The sequence below is a fragment of the Harpegnathos saltator genome, unplaced genomic scaffold, assembly GCF_003227715.2.
Source record: "Harpegnathos saltator strain DR-91 unplaced genomic scaffold, Hsal_v8.6 scaffold202, whole genome shotgun sequence".
Taxonomy (NCBI): Eukaryota; Metazoa; Arthropoda; class Insecta; order Hymenoptera; family Formicidae; genus Harpegnathos; species Harpegnathos saltator.
The window spans coordinates 1,905,001-1,927,247 of record NW_020229987.1 but is presented as its reverse complement, the minus strand read 5'-3'; the positions used below and the strand labels follow the sequence as shown (position 1 = coordinate 1,927,247).

At 46.9% G+C, this 22,247-nt stretch overlaps 1 protein-coding gene across 2 annotated transcripts in view; it reads right to left on the bottom strand.

The window, feature by feature from the left end:
- Positions 1-22,247, bottom strand: part of IRSp53 (Insulin receptor substrate 53 kDa) — a 109,026-nt gene that overhangs the window by 54,558 nt on the left and 32,221 nt on the right. For both annotated transcript variants that reach the window (XM_011145733.3, XM_011145732.2), the window contains exon 3: positions 16,733-16,808. In XM_011145733.3, the coding sequence (XP_011144035.2) occupies positions 16,733-16,808 (76 nt within the window). The remainder of the gene's footprint in view (positions 1-16,732; positions 16,809-22,247) is intronic.

Here is a 22,247-nt window from a genome sequence, read left to right as displayed (position 1 = left end):
CTACGTTTTCCATTGTATATTATTGTACATTATTATAATGTATTTCGTTTATACTCTTCATAATTTGAAGACATATGTTTCGTGCTTTGACTTCCGCTCTGGAAAAAACACTCACGTCAGCTGCTGTTAAAATCTCCCAAAACGGAAAATCCAGCAACGCTTTTCACGCGGTTAAACGCTAAGTTTCCTCTCGGTGGTGGATCGCGAATATAAGGTATAGCAAGGGAGCGATGGCGAGTGAATTTATGCTTCATTCGTACACGTTAGGTATACACGAGGAGGAAACGAGTGGAGCGTAAATTATGGCACTCTTGAAGCTCGCTCCACCTCTCCTCCCGCCCTACCCTTCTCTTCCTTGCCCCCAATCTATCCCAGTCCTTCGACCTCAAGCGCAGCGCTCGTTTCCGAAGGGCGGCTTTTATTGATTGTTTCGGGCTATTGAACGTGCGATTCTTTGTTAGCGAGAGAAATTTTATTTAAAAATTGCGCATCGCAGATTTACCAAAGCTACTTGACGAATTTCACCTCGCTCGTTCTCTCCTTTTTCCTCTTTCCCTCTCTCTCTCTCTCTCTTTCTCTCTCTCTCTTTCTCTCTCTCTCTTATTCTATGAGGATGATTGGCGTTTTCAATTTTCCGCGTCAGATTTTGCATGCAGAATGTTAAAGGATTTCGGAAATTCATGAATATATATGTATATATATATTTTTTTTATCAGTTGAAAGTCAATTTTTGATAGTAAAAGCGTCGTTGGTTTTTTGGTCATTTTTTAGTTGTAGAAGCAACCAGAAATAAAATTGCGGCAGTTTAAAAGCTCTAGGGGTTCTGATAAAAATCGCGTCTCATTTTCCCTTCCTGTTTATTACAATCTCTGTTGTAAATTACACGTTGTGTTTGTCGTTCGCGTACACATTAGCATACTGTGTTCGTTATAATCACCGTTGTAAAAATTCAACAAAACGACGAGTAATGAAATTTGTCGGTTTCACGATTTCGCCCAGCAATAATTTCGCCGCGAGGACCGCGCTTCATATCCGAGTTTTACGATACAGAATTTTGCGACGGCATCGAAACTCGCACGTCGACAGCTGTCGCCGCCATTTTTCGCGTATGTTTCGTTGCAGCCTGCAGCGAGACATACGTGAACCGAAAAAAAAAGAGAAAAAAAATACGATTTCCCTTGTAGCTGTTTCACCTTTCTCCTTTTTTTTGCGGGACAAAGTCTGCGAGGAAATTTAAACGTGCGGCTATTCTCACGCTGTCGGTCTGAATTATCGTCAATTATTTTCACTGTCTCGCCTCGCGGGTTTAGCGAATAAACTCTTACGTGGACCGGAAGAACGGTGATGCTCTTCCGTGACGAAATTCTCTTAAAAAAAATATTTCATCTGTTAATTATTCCATTTATTAATTAAATTTATTTATTATTATTATTATTATACTTCGTGGGAGATCCTTCGAGTATTCTTTTCATCCCACTAGCTATCCGACTCCACCGGTATGATTTCTCAAAAAATACTAATTAATCGACATGGTTTTCTACAATTAACTCGCAATATGCCGCGTCCGCGTAAAGTTCACGCAAACGCACGCATCAACTCTCACGATTCTACAATTCCAATAATTATCCCGCGATATTCCGCGCAACTCATTTCTACACAACCGGTATAATTGTTCCTTCCACTTGGTGGAAATCGCCCCTTGTCGTAATATGCCGCGCAAATATTCCGAGCTTCAAACAGCGGCCCCCTCTCACCACCTTTCACACAAGTAGCGGTGTATTATCAAAACGTCGAATATCCAGTATCGCGAAACACGCGGTATAATCGTAAGCAGAAATATCCCGCGCCTCTCGCACCCCATCGCTCGGGGAATGTGTAAACCGTTTGGAACATAACGGGAGGAGGGGTGAAAGAGGATGGCGGCGGCGGCGGCAGCGGCGGTGACGGCGACGGCGGCGGGGTCGCCGGTGGAAATGCTGACTCGCCCACCCCCTTGTTTGCGGCTGTTCCGCCAACCCCCGAGCGACTCTGGGGATTGGAAGCAGGCCGAGTTCGTCATCGGCGACGCACCCTATTGTCCGCCGGTCATCCCTCGTCTTCCCCCAGCTGTCGGCAAACTTCGGACTGCCCTGTATCAACCCTTTACCGCAACGTCCCTCGCCTAGTCCTTGCGGTTCTGAGACATCTCGATATCGATGTAGCTGTGTGTGCATGCGTGCGTGCGTGCGTGCGTATGTGTGTGTGTGTGTGTGTGTGTGTGTGTGTGTGTGTGTGTGTGTGTGTCAGGTCCGGTGGGAGCTTCTGCTTGCTCTCGCGAGACGAGAATTCAAGACGTTTCCATATCTGAGGATATGGACAGTGGGTATTGAATATTCGGACATTTGCACGTTTCACGAAACAGCGAAATGCGGAACATTCGCGACTTTAAGCATTCGGGTGCACAAACAGCCTCAGAATTGAGAGTCAGTCGCAAGCTGATGCGAAACATCCGATAAAACTTCATACTCACTTCGTACTTAAGGATGTAAATTTCGCGAGCTTCAAGTGCCGGGAAACTTTGGGTACTCTAAAGTACGAGCATTTACACAAATACTCGGAGATATGAAGTATCTATAAATTGGAGCGTTTTTTAAAAGCCCTTGAAAGGAATCTTGAAGGCGAGTTAGAACCTTCATGACGCCTCGGACGAACACCTAAGCTCCGGGGAAACGATACTTACAAAGTAAAACGAATTATCTTCTTCCTCTCCCCAAAATTTCACATCAAGTTTTCCCGACCCTTTGGTACTAATTCTCCGGAGCTTCCTTCGAGCTTCGCGGGAAGTAGGCTAACACCGCGCCTTTGTGTGTCGGGCTCTTCGAAATCTCGTTTCGAATCATAATTATTCTCCCGGAAGCACCAAGATGCAACGCGGCGCACCTAAGCCCTAAGCGGAACTTCGGAATGCTTAACGCGCAATTAAGGAGCTGCTTGGAAGGACGACGACTTCTTAGCGCGGAACGTCGTTTATCAGTGCTCGCGAGCTTGCTTAGAAAGGACAGAGATAATAAATGAGCGACGGAGTTTCTAAGCAGCTTAATTGCTTATGAGGGTGTTTACCAGGACCCTTAGGCTGTCCTCCGCTAAACGCAACAGGCGCGGCCGAACTACTGCAACACCTCGCGCGGTATTAATGTAGATTAATGGAAAAGCACTGTCGTTCCGCCTGTAACTTTTCCAATTACTTCTCCGACAGTTTCCAGCGGCGAACTATCGACGGTTATTAATGGACCTTCGCGTCCTGACTTTTGCGCCGGCTCGTTTCTTTTCTCGCCGAGCTCCCCCGCCAAAATGGACTTCTTCCTGGCGCTTCCTCCTCTCGCAGACTCTCGCGCGCGCCTTTTGATAACTAATTCCTACTATTTTCCGCGCGCGGGTATCGCGCGCTCGTTCTTTTTTTTCTCTCGCTCGCGCCGGTTCGTTCTGCGCGTAAGTCATGCAGCCTCTACGCTCGAGAAGCGGAAGAATGCACGTACGAGAAGTCGGTTTATCAGCGGAAGCTTAATCCGCAGCCGGTGGGGAGGAATTTACTCGGGGAAGAAAATTACGTCGGGGCATAAAGAAACTTTCGTTGTGTTACCTCGCGCAGAGAATTATGAAAATTGTGGGAGACACCTTGCTCGCTTATGTCTGAATTGCATTTTGCATTACGTTCTGAAAAAGTTTATGACGACAAGGTCCGAGATATATTAGATCAATCGGAAAGTCCCGTCTGTTTTTTTGCAAAACGTATGGCTTTATTTAAGAAACAAAATGAAAAAGTAGTACATCAATCAAAATATTGTCCATCGCTAGCGGTGACTTCTTTCCATCTTTCGGTCAGCAAGCGCCGGTTCCGCGGCGAAAGAATGACTCATCTTTGGAAACTATCCAGTCAGAGACCCATTTTTCAACGTCTTCATAAGAATTGAAACATTCGTCAGCAAGTGCGTGTGCCATCGACCGAAACAAGTGGTAGTCGGAAGGGGCACAGTCTGCTGAATAAGCCGTATGGGGTAACACTTCCCAGCGAAGTGCTTCTAACGTTTCCTTGACAGATTTTGTGACGTGAGGCCGAGCGTTGTCATGAAGCAAAATCACTTTATGCTGTCTCGTTTCATATTCTAGTCGTTGTTCGTGCAATGCTTGGCTCAAACGGATCATTTGTTCTCTGTAGAGATTCTCTGTGACTGTTTGATCACTTTTCAACAGCTCATGGTACAGCACACCCTTCTGATCCCACCAAATACAGAGCATTGCCTTCTTTCCGTGGATATTCCGCTTTGGTATCGATGTTAAGGGTTAGCCGGGATCGCAAATAGTTTTTCGACGTTTGAGGTTGTCAAAATAAATCCATTTTTCATCCCCAGTGATGATACGATGTAAAAACTCCTTTCTTTGTTGCCTAACAAGCAGAATTTCGCAGGTGATTTTTCGCCTTTCAATGTCTCTTGGCTTCAGTTCAGTACGGAACCCATTTTCCTTCCTTGTAAACCTTTCTTAAGGCTTTCAAACGATCGGAAATGACAGATCGAGTACAATTTAATCCTTTTGCAAGTTGCTTTTGCGTTTGACATGGGTCTTCGTCCACCAATACCTGCAATTCTTCATCTTCGAATACTCTTGGCCGTTCAGAACGCTCTTTGTCCTCCACATCAAAATCACCACTTTTAAAGCATCGAAATTATTCTCTGCATGTTTTAACGGGAGGAGCCTTATCACCATAAACTTCTACAAGCATTCGATGAGTTTCAGCTGCAGTTTTCTTCCAATTGAAGCAAAAGATTAACACTTCGCGCAAATTACGCTTATTTGGCTCAAATTTCGACATTTTCGATACAGTAATAAATAATGTTATTGATGCAAACCTGTATACCTTTATGTACTGAATATTATTGACAGATGTCAAAACAAACCATTAAGCGTCGTTTAGACATTAGAGGTTAACTCGACAGTTCTAGCTGTAGCTACTTGCCGCTAGATGGACGGAACTTTCCGATTTACCTAATATATCAGAACAAAATGCTATGAAGCTATGAAGAGCCAGGAACGTACAAGGAACGTATGTAAGTAAACGTAAGTAATGTAAAATACTGCAGAGCCGTCAATGGCGCAAATGCATAGAATTGTCATCGTTATCTCGCCTGCCTCTCCGTTCCTCATTATCGCTAAAATTCGTCATTTCGCCATTCGCACCCTCTTAGAACCGAGGAGCGTTCTTAGCAAGCGTCGTTGATGTCCTTTCAGGAACGCCACCCTCGCGGCGGTATCCCGAGGGGTAGTTTTAATATGAGACTCGCGGTGCTTAGCGACGTCGACGCCACGGTCGGATGCCGTCACGTCGGAAAATGCAGTGGAGCGACGCGGATAGGGAAGAGGATGGCAGGGGGGAGGAGAAAGTCTGCAGCAACCCCCAATTCCAGCCATCCCCTCGGCCGATCCGATCCGGCCACGTTCTGCTCGTTCGAGCATATCGCACGCAATAACGTCCAAGATGGCGACCAGCGGCAGGTCGACGTGTTCCTTTTGGAGAAGACGTCTTCGAGTCGTTTTGTCGCCAGGAGGGCCAATTAAATTTAAAGGCCCTTCAGAGACGCCGTATTGCGACGCGCGAGTTACTGAGCTGTTTTCCTCGTGCTCCCTTAGAGATTCTAATTTAAAAAACCGGAAACCTCGTGGCCTTTCTACACATGAGAATAAAATGTAAATAAATACTAAAAACATCGCGATTAATATATAAATCTGACAAAATCGCCCTTCCGTCTCAATTTTTTCTGAGAAATTTTAAATATGCACACGTTGTTACATGTAAAAAAGTAAGTTGAACTACTGACACCAGATAATTTTTTAAACTTACTGTGAGGCATACATAACCCAACAGCTCGAAATAATTAAAACCAAAGAGTTGTATTTCATTTCTTAGTATCTAGAAGGACTTTTCGCAAGTTCGACTTTAAATCACCTATTGGAAAAGACACCGTTCTAAATATTACAAGGATCAAAAATAAATAGCGAAAGGATATATGTACACACACAATTACGCACGCTACGAAGGTACGAGAAGGGAAAAGCGGGAGAAATTAATTTTGGGGAAAAAAGCCAGAGACAATCCGACAACGACGCTGGCATTTTGCACTTCGAAAGTGAATACCGCAGCGGGCGTTAATCGCGAGTTAAGAGGCACCAGCTAATCGGCACACCCACCCCCTCATTTCCACCCTCGACTTGTAAAACAGCGTCGTGTCACCAGAAAGAAGAGATGTGGAGAGAGTGAGAGAGAGAGAGAGAAAGAGAGAGAGAGAGAGAGAGAGGGAGAGAGAGAGAGACAGAGAGAGAGAGAGAGAGAGAGAGAGAAAGAGAGAAGGGGAGAGAGATGAGGAGGATAAGGAAGAGTAAAAGGGGATTGGGGAAGGGACCGATTGTCTCCGGTGATTACGGTTTCCGGGGTTGTTTGCATTTAGGAAGCCATCAACGCTTAATCGCATTCCTTCCCGCCTCGGGAGATTGCAGTTTTCGGGGAGGAGAAACGAAGCTGCACGGAGGTCGTTTCAACAACCACCCCTTTTACATCGTCCTCCTCCCCCCCCCTCCCCATAGTGTGGAAAAAACAGCGCCGAGCCGCGACACGGAATTCCGTCGACGAGATTGCGCGGAAAACGCAGCGCAAAATTTGTTAAATATTTTTGCCGGGCGCGAGCGAGCGGACGAATTTTGCAAATGGTGCCGTTACGCTCCTCTCCTGGATGGATTTACGGGTCACAATTTGGCCCTCTCTCGCTGCTCGCCCCTTTTGCAAGACTGAAATATACTGATAAAATATCACAACATAATTATGAATAAAATAAAATAATATGAATAAAGTAATGTGACAATAATTCGGATAATAACGACAATCCGAACGCCACGTCAATTGTCTCCCCGATGTTATCTCGTAACCGGTTAGAAATAAATGACCCGTCCTCCAGCCATGCCACCCGGTATGTCAAAAGAGCACGCCAGTTAGAAGCTCTCATGAGCGGAATGCTTTGCACAGAAATAAGCCGCGGAGGATGAGAAAAAGACAGGACGCGGTCCTTCGAGAGGGAATAACGAAATTAGAAGCGTCTGCCACCCAGACCGCAACGAAGGGGTGTGAGAGGACGCGGGGGTTGAAGGTTGAAGAGATAGGGAGGGGGCTGCCCGGAAGCGTCGTCGGGACTGAGCAAAAATAATTGAATCGCACGGCGCGCGGAACTGTACTGTCCAGAATAAAGTTTACGTTTCAACTTCCCCTACAACCCCGCGTCGCCCTGATGTCCTTCAACCTTGCCTTCATGGCTTTCTGCCATTCCCCCTTTGCCCCTCGCTTCTCCCACCCCTCTCTCTCTCTCTCTCTCTCTCTCTCTTTCTCTCTTCGCCTGGCACCCACGCACCAAAGTGCGCAACCCCTCGACCGCCACCCTGTTGTCTCATATTTCCATCTTCCTTCTAAAATTTCCAAGGGATGTCCGTACCTCCTCCCCGCTCGAGTCCCTCTCATAAGCCCTCCCGCAGGATTCTCAAGAGAAAGCGGCAGAATAATAAAGGAACGAAATAACTTTGAGGTGAATGAGAGAGCCATTCTCTTACAGCGCACCGTGCGTCACTTTCCGGTTTTTTTTGCGGTTCCTCGTAACACCGACCATCTTTTTTACGACTGTGCGCTACGGGAGATTTTTCTCCGGCTGGAGCGAAGACGGAACTCTAATTTGTGGCAGCAACGTTCTGGTACAAGTTAACAACAAACAAAGTTATCAAAACAATCGTAACATTCCCCGTGGATAAATATAACAAATTCAAAGAAATTAGTAATAAATTTCTCACAATGCGCGCGAAATTATTAGTACAAGTATGAATGCTGAAAGAAAGTGTGAAGTAATTTATCACTTGAAGTTTCGCAAAGCTATGCCCCTCGTTATTGATCTCCCTTCCCCTCCACTTTTTTCCTGCTACACTCTGCAAAGCGCGTTCTGTCATTATAGAGTTATTTACACGATATCGGTTCTTGTACGGCGCCTCGTCGCCCGACGAGGGCGGAATGGGGAATTCGGTACGGAGGGTGCAAATGAGGAAAGAATTGAGGATGATTTATGGGGTGTATGCAGATGCTGGCGTAACAATATTATTGTAAACTTTGCGATTGCGGCATTGTTGAAGTGCCGGGGTAGGGTCCATCGAGCAAACGCGCAAATAATGGGGGTGGCTCGCGCTTATTTGCGCTCGTCTTCGTCCGGGATGAGATCGTATATTTTCGCAAGTAGACATTCCGATATACGGAGCAGTGTGAAACGACTCTAAAAATGGGAAAAGAATGAGCCACCATTTCAGATCCATGTGTTCCGTTTACGATGTAGCAGAAAAACTTGGAATTGACGTCATCGATATATGATTAATAAATAAAATATGTACATAAAAGACAAAGAAGCCGTCATTAAAAGCTGACGATGGCAAAATTGATAAATATTTAATAAAATTTATCGGGCAAATTATGAGGTGGAAATACGTGATAAGAGACAGATATGTAAAAAATAATAAATTAATCAATTGTGAGATTTATGAATGGGCCGAGTAGTAATTAATTAAATGAGTAAACTATGTTGATGACTGAAAGCTTTCGTCATGTTTTCATTGTACGAAAAAGAATTCGACGAGAAGCAAAAATAGACAAAAACAAATTCAAGAGGACAAGTCGATGAAAGTAGGGAAAATCGAAGCGAAAGAACGCGCGATATCGTGAAGGATAATATTTAAGGATTATTCCGCTCCGAACGCCAGCCATTCCGATCCATTAATATCGCTCAACCGGCAAATTGGATTAAGGGGAATCCATTTAAAGGGATATTAGGACGGGCCGGTCTTTCGCGATTTCTTTTCACTTCGAGGACAAGCTACGAGATAAATCGAACCCTTCAAACAGTCGACGTTCACGATTGAAGGCTAATGACCCTTCAATCCAGCCTCAATTTATTGTAATTTCGTCCATTGTACTTCATCGTAATTTTAGCGCCGACGCGCGGGGACTTTTAATTTCGTGTCGGCGGGAAAATCGCGTTCGCGGCTGCTTCGAAAACTGCGAATCAATTAAAATACATTCGCAGACAGCGCGCGTGGTGAAATTAATTTCGCATCGGTCGGTCTTCTCTCCCCCGATCCTCGAAAAATTAAAAAATAAAATTTCATAACAGCACTTTATGATGGCACAACTCTAAAAGAGAGCGGAGTGAATTACCGGGCTCGCCCGGTACACACCTCGAGATCGATATGGCGAAGCGATGATTTTCCATCTTAGCGCGCAGCGCGAATTAACTGGCCGTTAACGGTAGAGTACGACAGTCCGCCGCGGGCGTTCTCTATATAACAGTTCTATTAGCCGGTTTTAATAATCGTCGCGCAGCGAAAATTAAATTGAATTTCAAAGCCGCTCGCGCACGGAGGAGGCTCGAGTGGCACGGCAGCCAGGAATGAACTTCCTGTTCCCGGGATGACACGTTCTAGATCGGAGTTAATTAGCGGGGCGGCACGTCGCGATTAGCCGGACGCGATCGATCCGGAACTGCGTGACCGTTCCATTAGTACACCCGGTATGCAGGCCCGGCCAGACGCGGATATGTAAGGTATTCGCTATTAACGGGGATTCGAGCGGATTCCGCGTGATGTTCCAGCAGAAACTCCATTTACCTTTTCGCTGAGCGCACATGTGCGCACGACGCGTGTTATCGAGTTCCTCATCAGCGCGATAACACGCGTATCGTAAGTCGTCCCTCGAGAAGCGTAAAATTTACCGGGCCGCAAATTCTAATGGAGCAAATTGGAACTGACACGCCGAGCGAACGAGATTGCGCGCGAGTTCACTCGCGATCCTCCGGTGCATAATTTTCGCAAGTAAACAAGCTCGTACCTTCCCCCTTTTCCGTCAATTACCGATTAGCCATTCGCATCGACTTCGCCATTCGCGACATATGCGAAGAGTATCAAAGTGCCCGCCGCGCTACGGCCATTCAGGGACAATTCCCCCCCGCCCCGCCCCGCCCCGCGTCGTTGACGCCGACACCGCGCGATAATAACGCGAATTAACACGGAATATCAATTTACATTCCCCGCAGATCTCCTAATGTTTATCGCGCTTATCGAGCGAATTATTATCGCGCGATAATAATGCTAGGCTATTAAACGCGGCCGCGATTCGATCGGTCCACAGCGCGGCTGTGTCTCGCGCTTTTATCGATATTCAACCGACACGGAATGTCAATTTATATTTATTCTCACACGCCGTCGCGGCCGCGCGGCTCAACGTTACAGATGCGTTCGCGTTCGCGTGAAGTGGCCTGCCCGGCGTCGATTGCGACTCCGCTCGCATTATCGCGCGACGCAAATTATCCGCTTTATCAATCTCAATAAACATACCGCGCGCGCGCGCGCGGATGTGCCCGCGCGTGTCCGCGCGCATGCGATAAGGGGAGGGGTCTCATCCCCGCATACGTGTGCATCCTTTTTCAGCACGACGGATATTTTTCACGGCGCTTTCGCCCGCGCGAAGGATCCGCCGTGTCAGTTTTCGCAAACGAGGCGCCGCGCTCTATCTCGCGCGCATAATTCACCCCCGCCTTTATTACACGTTTTATTTATGCGAATTTTCTCCCCTTCTCTCTCCATCTCTCTGTCCCTCCTCCTCCCCTCTCTCTCTCTCTCTCTCTCTCTCTCTCTCTCTCTCCCTCTCTCTGTGTCTCTCTTTTTTGCACGCGCGCGCCAAACGTTTTTTATGCAAAACGGAGTCATTTTCGCAACGCGCCACGGCGGCCGGGCTCGAGGCTCTCTCGATCGCGTAATATTCACGTAAATAACTTCCGCCGCTGTATTTTTTTTCCCCTCTTTTCTGGCGAGCGAGATTTTCGCTGCGGCGCAAATTGCAGCTACGAGGAACGCGCGCGGAATGCATTAACCGTTAGACATGACGCGAGGCGCGTCGATGTCGTTAGGTGCGCGACGTTCAAGCGCACAGGTTCACCGAGACAGGTTCCTCCTCCTCCTCCTCTCTCTCTCTCTCTCTCTCTCTCTCTCTCTCTCTCTCTCTCTCTCTCTCTCTCTCTCTCTCGCTCTCTCTAGCTTCTTTATGGTCGACTGAATAACCTGCCTTCGAATCGTCTTAAATCCGTATCCGCCGCCGAATTAAAAGGGGGAGCTTAACAACGCGTAACTATGTCGTCTCGAAGCAATTTTACGCATCTCTCCGTCGCGACGTCTCCTTACATCGACGATCAAAGGAGACGAAATCGCGCAGCCAGACATAGCAGAGGTTTCTACCCACCGCCTTCCTCGCCCTGCGTATACATGTTTGCTAATATACAAACAATGCAATCCGCGATAGTGAACATTTCGCGTATATTTGTACCCGCTCCTCTTCAGCTATTCCGTCGAGCCCCGCAAAGTGGAGAACAAACGACGGGATTTGACATTCGCGAGTGCGCCGCGCGTAACTCGATACTCTCGCGATATTTTCGACCCTTCGAGAGGAAATCGATATTAAAGAGCGACCGGTCGGGGCAGTGGATGATCGGCGCAGGAGGGGGGAGGGGAGTGACGGTAAGGGGGACCAAGGGGGATAGAGAGATGGCGCGAAATTGAAATCCCGGGGACGCGCAGGGCGAGGAGCAGAGCTGAAACGGAGAAGGGAGGGGCTGAAAATAGGGACGCGCCGAGGGGGAAGGCTAAAGCGCACGGTAGCGGGGAAGAGCGACGAGGGGGTGGACATGTGCCGGCGGGAAAATTGAGCGTTTCACCTGCACAGATTCCATAATTAAAATCAGTCGGTACCCGCTCGTCATTGTCTGTACCGCGCGGACATTCACCCCTTCTCGCGCATCCTTTCTCGTGCCCCTCTCTCATCCCCCCGCCGCCGCCGCCGCCGCCGCCGCCGCCGCCGCCACTGCCACCCCCTGCCACCCTGCTGTCCACGTTCGGCGTCTCGCGCATTTTTGCGCAATTTAACGAGAAAACTTTTCAAATCACATTCGTTGCTGACCCTCGTGACCGACCGTCGCGCTTCCAGTAATTTCCCACCGTTGTCCTCCAGATTTCCGTCACAACCCCCAGCGAGAGAGAATCGGCTCGAAACGAACACCGAACTTGCGCGAAGTCGCGCGTAAATGTAGAAAAAAGCGAGAGGGAGAGGGTAAAGAAAAAGAGCATAATTCGAATTATCTTTCCTCTTAATAACGTCATTAACTCTTGTTAACTCTATTAATTTCCTCTTATCTCCTTCTTGAAAATTCATTGAGTTCCTGGCACTTTATAATGTATATATTACGCGAGGGCGATAATTTTCCAAGGGGCCGCGTCGCGTACATCATTCAATCGGCTGGAAACACGAAACTCTTGGTATTTAAGTGGCATCCTTAGGAAGCGACAGGATAGCAGAGAGAGTCGGAGAAAGGACGAGACTCCTGCAGGATCCAGCGGAGTCCTCAAAGTGGCTCGACGACTCGTTATAAATTGTCGCGGAGTCGGTTCGCGATAGGACGCGGGAATATGGCTCGCCGGGGGAGAGAGAGAGACTGAAAGAGGGGTGGGTATAAGTTCGACGATCGACGAGTTCCTTCCAGTGGAACAAATTAATTTCGCGGAGAACAAAGACTACTCGGAGTGGGGGAGGACGAGGAGGTCGGGCTGCATTCGCCGTTTGAAGCTGGGGCGAATCGCGTTTTGATAGACGCCGCCGGAGATTGATTGGGAAAATTAAAGAGATCGAGAACTTATTCGGAAATTTATCCACCGGTTCCGAATTGTTTGAAAAAGTTATCGGAGGAACCATGAAAAAAGAGATCTTGAAGAGCGAAAAATTAATGGTTATTTAAAAATAGGATACGAATTAATGCGAGATTCAACGTTATCTCTGTCCGAAATCGATTGAACGAGAAGCCGGAGAACGTTTGACGAATCGTCGAGTATTCTGCAGGATCAATTCTCTTATTCATGATTATGACGAGAATGAGTATTAATTAAGTATTGCAATAATTAATGTTAATGAGAGATCATTACGCGACACCCTTTGAGTACAAAGACGTATTTGTGCCAGCGCGTTTCTAAAGCGCAGGATTTAATTGGTGACTCGTGGAGTCCTTTAAGGCAAAAAGAGAACGCCGAACTTTTAAAAACGGCGACAAATAACAGACTCCAATTAAATCCTCGCTGAAAGAGTTCCTGTCCGTCGGGGGATCCGCGGATGAAAAGCGGCGCGATGAACCGGGGAACATCGCGTATACAACTTTTACATCGGGCGAAAATCGAATAATGCGACGGTGGGTTAAAAATCTGCCGTCGTCGGGGAAAAACCGGATGCAATTCGTCTCCTCTGAAGAAAACGGAGCCGAACGGCTCCGGTTTCGCTTTAATTCCTAACCCTCCTTTCATCGCTACTTCTATCCCCTGCACCCTCGGCCCCTTCCTCCCGCCCGACTTCCGCCGCGCCATTCGAAGAAATCTCCCTTTTGTCTCGTCTCTTCCGCGGCTCGTCAAAAATTAATTCCTAATCGAGTTAGTCCTCTTTCCCGGCGCGGAACTTGTTAAGGAAGTTGCACGGACCTTTGTGCGATGCCCATCCACCCCGCTCCACTCTTTGCCCCTCCGGCCGCGCCTCTTTTTTTTTTAATGTTCCCCCGGCTCCGTTTCGCGACCCTAATCGTGTCGAGATAAAAAAGTTTCCGACGCCCATACCGCAGAGGAAATTATCGCGATTCTGTTTGCCCGAGAACTTTTCCATAATACGAACCCGACGGGCAAAGTTGTCGACGTCGCGACGATTGTCGCGCTGCGACAATCGGCCCTCTCGCTCTCTCTCTTTAAGAGCAAAACCCCGCAAGCTTATCGCGCCCAACAGTTCAAGCCTTACACGGGAGGACGGTCGTTCATTCGTTCGTTTTCTCCGGAAGTTCGGCTGTTCGGCTATGTTATCTACAAAGCGTGCCCTCAAACCTGCCGGATGTAGCGATAGCGTAATTTACCGACGATCGGCGGCAAGAAACTCGCGGCGAACTTTTCCTCGTGAACTTTCGCAGAAATAATATGGCGTCGTACGTACGATAGTTGCAGCGCGCGAACGTGTGATTTACAGCGTGCAAATCATGGTAAAACGACCGCGAATGATAAAATCGTGCAGAGAGGAGCGCGAATCGCCCGCGAACTCGCCCAAGGAAAGCCGGCAGAACAAAAATTAATTAAACGTCCCGGAGTTTCGCGGAGGGGCCATAGAATGTGAGTCGATTTTCATCCGCAATAGCGTGTCTCCCTCTTTACCAGAATATCACTCTCTCTCTCTCTCTCTCTCTCTCTCTCTCTCTCTTCTCCTTTCTTCCTTCTCTCTCTCTCTCTCTCTCTCTCTCTCTCTCTCTCTCTCTCTCTCTCTCGCTCAAGTAATGCTGTTACATCAAAGGCCGGCGGCTCCGCGCGAAACTTTTAAGTCACTTTTAATGTAAAGTCGACTGCACCGCTGCGCAAACTACTTTCCGCCGCCGAGTACTATTTTCCCCGGCTCTTCTTAAACAAATTTCTAGCCATCAACGAGAACCGCCGGCTCCGTCCGACAAACTCTCGCCAAGATCGCGCGTGATATATAGTTGAACCGCGATTCACCCTCCGCCGCGCCGCGGCAGTATCGTCGATCGCGGCGGTTTTTACTCGAGAATATTACGAGGGCCATTCAAATATAAACCGGATTTTTTTCTACAGATTTATTCGTAACAGATGGAATTACAAAAGCGATATATTATTTTTCTACATAGTTCCCTTCAACGAAAATGCATTTTCTCCACCGGATAGGTAACTTCTTGATCCCTTCATCAAAACAAGAAGAAGGGCGCTCCAACAGCCAATTGCGCACGTACTGCTCAACCGCTGCGTCGTCGTTAAATCTTTCCCCTCCTAAAGCCTCCTTCAGGGGTCCAAACATGTGAAAGTCACATGTTGGGGATAAATCGGGACTGTAAGAAGAGTGTTCAAGAGGTGTCCAGTACATTTCTTCGAGTTTATCGCGGGTTAAGGCTGCTGTATGAGGCCGCGCGTTGTCATGGAGAAACCGAACGTCGCCGAACGGCGATGGGTTGCCGGCGTCGTTTGTTGCGATAAGCAGTTCTTATGCCCACCTCGAAAATGAAATTTCGACAACAGTTAAGCGCCGGTCATCTTCCACAAGTTCGCGAACGGCCCGAATGTTCTCATTAGTGACACGGTCGATCGCGGACGACGTTCGTGACTTTCGTTTTCCACAGCATTACGATCACTGCGAAATTTTTTAGCCCAATCAAACACTTGGGTTCTTGACAGGGTACCATCTCCAAACTGTGCTTGGAGTCTGGTCAAAATTTCAGTTGGTTTGACACCTTCGTTAGCGAGAAATTGCATAATAATAACGCGTTGCGCAACAGTCGTAGGTACCTCTTGTTCAGTCATGATGCTACTGAGGAGGGAACAGCAACTGAGGAATATTGCGGGGGGTCGCTCCCCTCCACACATCTCTACCTAACTGCCTGGAGCGCCTCGGCCTACTTGCGGCTATTTCTGAGTCCGCAGGTAAAAAATCCGGTTTATATTTGAATGACCCTCGTATTATCGCTGACGATTACCGATTTATGGCGGCTGTCATGAGCACTGTCATCAGAGCGACATTAGATTGTCGTTAACCAGCGGGTATCGTTATGCATCAGCGTTTCTCTCCTTTTATGCATTATCATTCGCACACGGTCGTACAGGATTACTCGTCGTAAGGACGGTAATCGGAGGGGTCACTATTTCCATCGCCCCGTCTTTATTCTCATTCCCATCTCTCCCTAAGAATACCGGGGGCGATATCCCACGCGAGTAGCACACGACCCACATGGCGGCGGCACGCGAGCGTCCGTTTCAGGGTCAGCGGGTTAATCCCCAAAGGTGATTGATCTGACCCGGCCACGAAAGTACGAAGGTGCGAAAGAGGAGGAAAGAGGAATGTGTACACATATATAGATATACGAAAGCAGCAGGAATATACAGAGTGTCCTTAAACACGCGTCGCAAAGTGCACAGGCAAAACGATCGGTGAACCAATTTGGGAGCTTTACGTCTCGACGGAGCTTTAATCTCCGCGAGATACATAACCATTGAAATGCGTTTAATAATATCGAATATCGGCAAGTGACGTAAACAAAAAGTACCATCGCTGCAAATTCGCGTAACTGAGGTACGTTCGTTGTAAAAAAGGGCAAATTGACCAGCGGGTCGCTGGCTTTTATTTCCACATGAAATTAAATTAATAATATAAGATGCGTAATATATATCGTTAATTTAATTTCGACATCAATCGCAAATATTCGTGATATTTAATATCGCTGATCGTGAATGCTTGGTATTGTTAAAGTGATGAAATAATAATAATAATAAATGAAACTAAATATGCTAATAATACACGCCGACACTTTCGTGCGAGGCAAATTAATCAGCGTGCGGAGAAATAATAAAAGGGGAGAGAATGAAGAGAAGGGCGGAAGGTGAAGGCCAGCGACACTGACGACCCGACAATTCGATCCGGCAACAGGACCCAAGAGACCAACGTGAACTTCTTTCTTGCGCGCAGACTTTCTTTCCACCCTCAAACCACCGCCGGCCGCCCGTTTCTATTTCTCTCATTGACTTGCGCGCCGTGCCGCCACGCTCGATTTAATTCACTCACCGTGAAGAGCCTTCAGGTACGCTTTACCCGCGTTGATCAGCTGCCTGGCGCCAGGGTTGAACTTGTCCAAAATGTTCTGCAAAAACGAACAAACACCTCGTGTCAAGTCGCTTCTCTCGCGGTGGAACATCTCCTTATGATTAATCACGCACTAAACTAAACTTCAATATGAACTTAGATACAGGATGTCTTAAGGAATACTGAAACCCCTGGAATTTGATGATTTTGAAATTTCCAAAAGTCAGTAAGTTAACAAAAGTCAGGGCGCTATTGCAACAATATATTTCCGAGCCTAAATAAAGCAAGAAAGTCTAGTACCACTTTTTCTTCCGACAAAGTAATTCGCGAGATATCGTAAGTTAAATATTGAAAATGTTATCAAGTTTTCCTCAAATATCTCAAAAAATATTGGGCAAATAAAAAAATATTTTCGACAAAAGTTGTCCAAATTAATTGGTAGAAAAAAAAAGTGTAATAAAAAATAAGGGTTCCCATTTAAAAAACGCAAGTTGACCTCCAAATGATCTTGAAGGTCATGACCAAGGTCAAATTCAAGGTCACCATCAAGTCCGTTACTCGATTTTCTACACTTTTGTATTTGAAGTTTTTCATGAAAACTTAATCCTGTAAAATTATCCGGGGGTTCCGGTATTTTTAAGACACCTTGTATATGGAAATAACGAAAAGATCGAGCAGCACAACACGAGAGCTGATATAGGGCGCGAGCGTCAAAGTACAATTCTGATTTTTGCAATGTTGCAGAAACAGCGCGAGGCATTGTTCACAACCATTGTTGTTGCAAACCGGGGATTCCCTCTGCAGCAGCGGCAAAGTGCGCCAATTGTTTTGCCAGGAAATAATTAATGTTGGAGATGCTAAGTGGATAAATTCCTAAGTACAATGGGTAGAACAGATAACAAATGCTTTATGGAAACGCTTACTGGAAACGCTTTAGTGCGTGCTTTCGCGACAGGGATGCTTTATGATAGAAATTACTTAGTAAATGCTTTTACAATAGAGGTGCTTTGTTGTTGTCTTAACGCACACATGCACGCATGCGCATTGTGATCTCTCGAGATAAGAATACCCTCTGTAGCGTCAGCGAGCGCGAGGTATCGTTCGCCGATAGACAGCGATAACAGCATAAATTAACAGGGACGTTCCGGAAGATTAATTATGACACATCCCGCTAACCCGCCTTTTTCGTAACGCACGCCGCTCATCGCTCGCCGACAGAAGGGGACTTATAATGGATTTTGTTGCGCTAGTATGTGCAGAAATTGTTTAGCGGCAGACACCTGATAGAGATAGCATAAATTGGCTATCAAACTTTAGGCATTGCACGTGCGCGAAACTTGCGGAATGCAGAAACTGGCGGTGCGCGAATTCGGAGAATCGAGGATTCGGATGCAGCTTTTGGCAATCAAGGATCCGCTAATTCGACGGCAAAGAATTTACCGGCGATGCATGTCGATTTCCGAGAAGCGGTAAAACTAAGAACCGAAGAAGGGAAAGTCTTTTTTAAACCGGCATAGCACGGCCAGCGACCTTCGCTCGCCTTGAACGAGGACGTTCAAACCCGAGCCGGAAGATTCATCGTTCGCGGGGAGATCCAACACGGAGATACCAAAATCTCGTCGGTCGCGAATCGAGCCCGGACCGGCGAGATCAATGTTTTCTCCGTGAAAACGCGGAGAAACATCCGCGGGATCGTCCATCCCTCATTTCCTCGAGCCGGCTTCCGCCATGCTGCCGGCGACGTCGCGGCAAGTCAGGCGTCGTTCCGGAAGCGGAATCTGGTTTAGGGGTTTCCTTTCCTTTCGACGCCTCGCCGGCAAAGTTAAGGTGGCACTCACGAGGCGTAACTCCGCTGATGCGGTTACGATGTATCGATCCCGTTGGCGCGGCGTGACGGCTAAATTAAACTCAGCTCACCCCCGACCTTCACATCGCCCCCGGGCGCCTCGGCGACGGGTCCCGAGGAGGGGGGGAGGGCGGGAGTGAGGTCGCGTCAGGTGCGCCGGAAGGTAACGACATCGTCGTTGATTCGATAGTGCGCCAATTATTTCCACCTGGAAGTTCGTGCGCCAGCGTGGCGTTCAAAATTAAAACACCGGGCGTATTCTTCAGGTCGCGCGCCGTGCGGTATGAATCGCGGGATCAATTTAACGGGTCACGGCCGGCATTTCGTTCCGAATGCGGTTCAACTTATAACTGGTTGTCTGGTTTAATTGCACGCTTTATGTTCCCTCGGCTGATTGTTATCGCAGTGCTCGCAGCTATTCGCATCGGGCGTATCGTTCCATCGAATAATTATATGTGCACGAATATAAGAACACGCTTATCGTAATTACATTGTGTCGCCTGAAATTATATATATATATATTTTCTATCAACGCGTACTCGCGCTAAAGGTTAAATTGTTAGGATGCACAAATGAATAATCCAAACTTTTTTAAGCGGCTAAGAAATTAAGTTTCAAACAATCAGATTTTCCCGCTCCTTCACGGTTATGTAGCGTTGACATATAGCTATTAAAAATTATATTTAGTATAACAGAAAGCTCAACATAACCTCAAAAATTATTCAGTTCAGTACAGTGAAAAATGGCAACAGATAAGATGCATATTCGACACTGCACTCTTTACGAATTCCAACAAGGAGAAAATGTTGCAACAGCATGCGGATCGATTTGTTCCTTTCTCGGCGAAAGGAACCTTGTTGTATTGTACGGTGTGTGTATGTGTGGATTTTGGTTTAGACGGTTTAAAAGCGGCGATTTCAGTCTGAGTGACAAGGAACGTCCTGGAGACGTCCTCGGAAGTGCGGCAACAATGATTTGAAACAACTGCTGAGCCTGCTGAGAATTTAGCACAAACGCAAACAGAGCTTGCAGAGCAGTTAGGAGTAACGCAACAAACTATTTCCAAATGCCTACACGAGATGGGGGAGATTCAGAAAGAAGGAAAATGGATTCCGCATGCTTACTGAAGCCAAGAAAAATCAACGAGTGGCATTTCTCTTCTCAATAAGCAGCGTAGAAAGTCTTTCTTGTGGAAAATTGTCGCGAGCGATGAGAAGTGGACACTCTGATAACGCTAGGCCATCCATTGCTTCTGCGACAAAAGACATCATAATCAGTCTTGACTGGGACGTTTTGCCCGGCATATTCACCAAACATCGCTCCTACCGATTACCACTTGTCCCGGTCGATGCAACATGCCTTGCACTTTCGATACGCACTTCAAATCAGTGAATGAGATTCGAAAATGGTTTGACGACTTTATCGTGTCCAAAAACACAACACTTTCCCGACATGGAATTCATCAGCTACCTGAAAGATGGCTTAAAGTTATAGAAAACGATACTCTGATTGACAAATTTGTTTTGCTTTCTTTGAAAATAAATCTTGAATTTAACTGAAAAATTTGGATTATTCATTTGTACACGTAATAAATACCAAAACAAATATTCAATAACTCGAGCATTCGCCAGGCGACGCAAGCAACCAGAGAAGCGGTTTCTCGCTTGTAGATTTCGAGCAGTGATTATTACACGGTAACTCGCGCATAACCGAGAGTGGGTCCACGCACGAAGACACAAGACTCCAGGCATTTACCAGCGATATTGTGCTGTAAAACGGACCTGACTCTTACGTAAGTTCGACGAGCGTCGAGACGTCGGCGAGGCAAAATTGCCGTCGTCACGAAAGAATGTGTGCAGGGTGAACGAACGATAGAAAATCGACTGCTCCTCTCTCTCGGCTCGCTGCGAGATGAATATCTCGCGGACACACGCACCCAAGTACGCAACGTACATATTGGGTGTTAAACTTAATTTTAAAGAATTTACAAGAGATGGCGCAATGAGCACCTAATGGCATCGGCCCGTACTAAAGTCAACTTCATGTGAAAGCCCTGTCATTAGGCTTTAAGAATCAGTATGTTTCATTTGGTCGAAGTGTAAATAACATATTTTTTTAACGCATTCAATATGTCAAGTTTTGTGCCAACGAGACGCAATTTGCGGGAAGCGTTTCTTTTTTGTTTCCATTTGAAAAAATCGGCAGCTGAAAGTCTTCGTTTGCTGTCCGAAGCTTATGGAGATTATCGATCTCAACTTGTGAGTACTGATTTAGATGATTCCAAAGTGGAGATTTTCCACTTTGTTCCCATCGTTCGAAGGTAATGCTCTGTATTTGGTGGGATCAGAAGGGTGTGGTCTATTATGAGCTGCTAAAACCTGTCGAAACCATTACTGGGGACAATAACTAGTACAGCTGAACCGAGAATTGAAAGAAAACGCCAAAAGACACGACGAAGTGATTTTCCAACATGACAACGCTCGGCCACATGTCGCTAAACCGGTGAGGGAAAGGCTAGAGCTACTCGGATGGGATGTTCTACTCCACCCACCCTATTCACCAGACATTGCTCCTTCTGATTTCCACTTGTTTCAATCCATGCAGAATCATCTTTCTACCCAGCACTTCAGTTCTTTAGAAGATATAAAAAAATGGCTCGATTCATGGATAACCACAAAAAGACGAGTCGTTCTTCCGCCGAGGAATCCGCTTTTTACCAGAAAGATAGGAAAAAGTTGTAGCTAACGATGGACAATACTTTGAATAACATGTATTTATCATTTTGTTTCGAAATAAACGTTCATTTTCACCGAAAAATCCTTTAAAATTAAGTTTAATACCCAATATATTCATGCACCATGGAGGTCGGTCAGGCCCATTAAGTTGGCGCGTTAAGGCCGAGACCCAACGATGCATTATATAACGCGGACAAACGCTGGAATTCTTCAAACGCGGTACTTCTCTCGCGAATGCGCTACTTGAAAACGGCGCGAGCGCTTGCGCGCGCACCAATTTGCAAAAGAAAACTCGTGGAACTTTGCATTATCGATCGGCCGACCTACGCTCCGCTCAAGTCACCGTCGCAAAAACAATTTTGCCTTAGACTCCGAGGTAACTGTCGTCACCCACTTGGTACACGTGCGCGCGCGACTTGTTTACGCCGTCAATGTTATTATTTATGTCGCGCACATACACGTTATTCGCGTCGTCGTTCGTGTTATTTATGTCATTTTGCGCGCTGTTACTCATCCCCGCGGTGTTTCCCCTTTAATATTTACGGCACTCGCCGTTCATTATTTTATCGCGAAAATTCGCCCGCTCTAACGCGGATTATGACTCAAAGTGCGCGCCATAAATCGCGGCGGTTCGATTTATTTTTTTCGAGATTTACGGCAAAGTAAAAAGTATCGTCGACGGGGACCGAAAGTCGCGGCAGCACCATGATCGATAAGGCCGCGGTAAATTTAGCCGGCCGGCCGATTCCGTTACAGTCCGCATAACTGGGCAGAGCGAGCGAAATGGACGCAGCCCTCTCTGACTTCTCTTATTGGCGAACGGCCACTTGGAAGAGAGAAGAAGAGAGAGAGAGAGAGAGAGAGGGAAAGGGGACGAGAGAGAGAGAGAGAGAGAGAGAGAGAGAGAGAGAGCGAG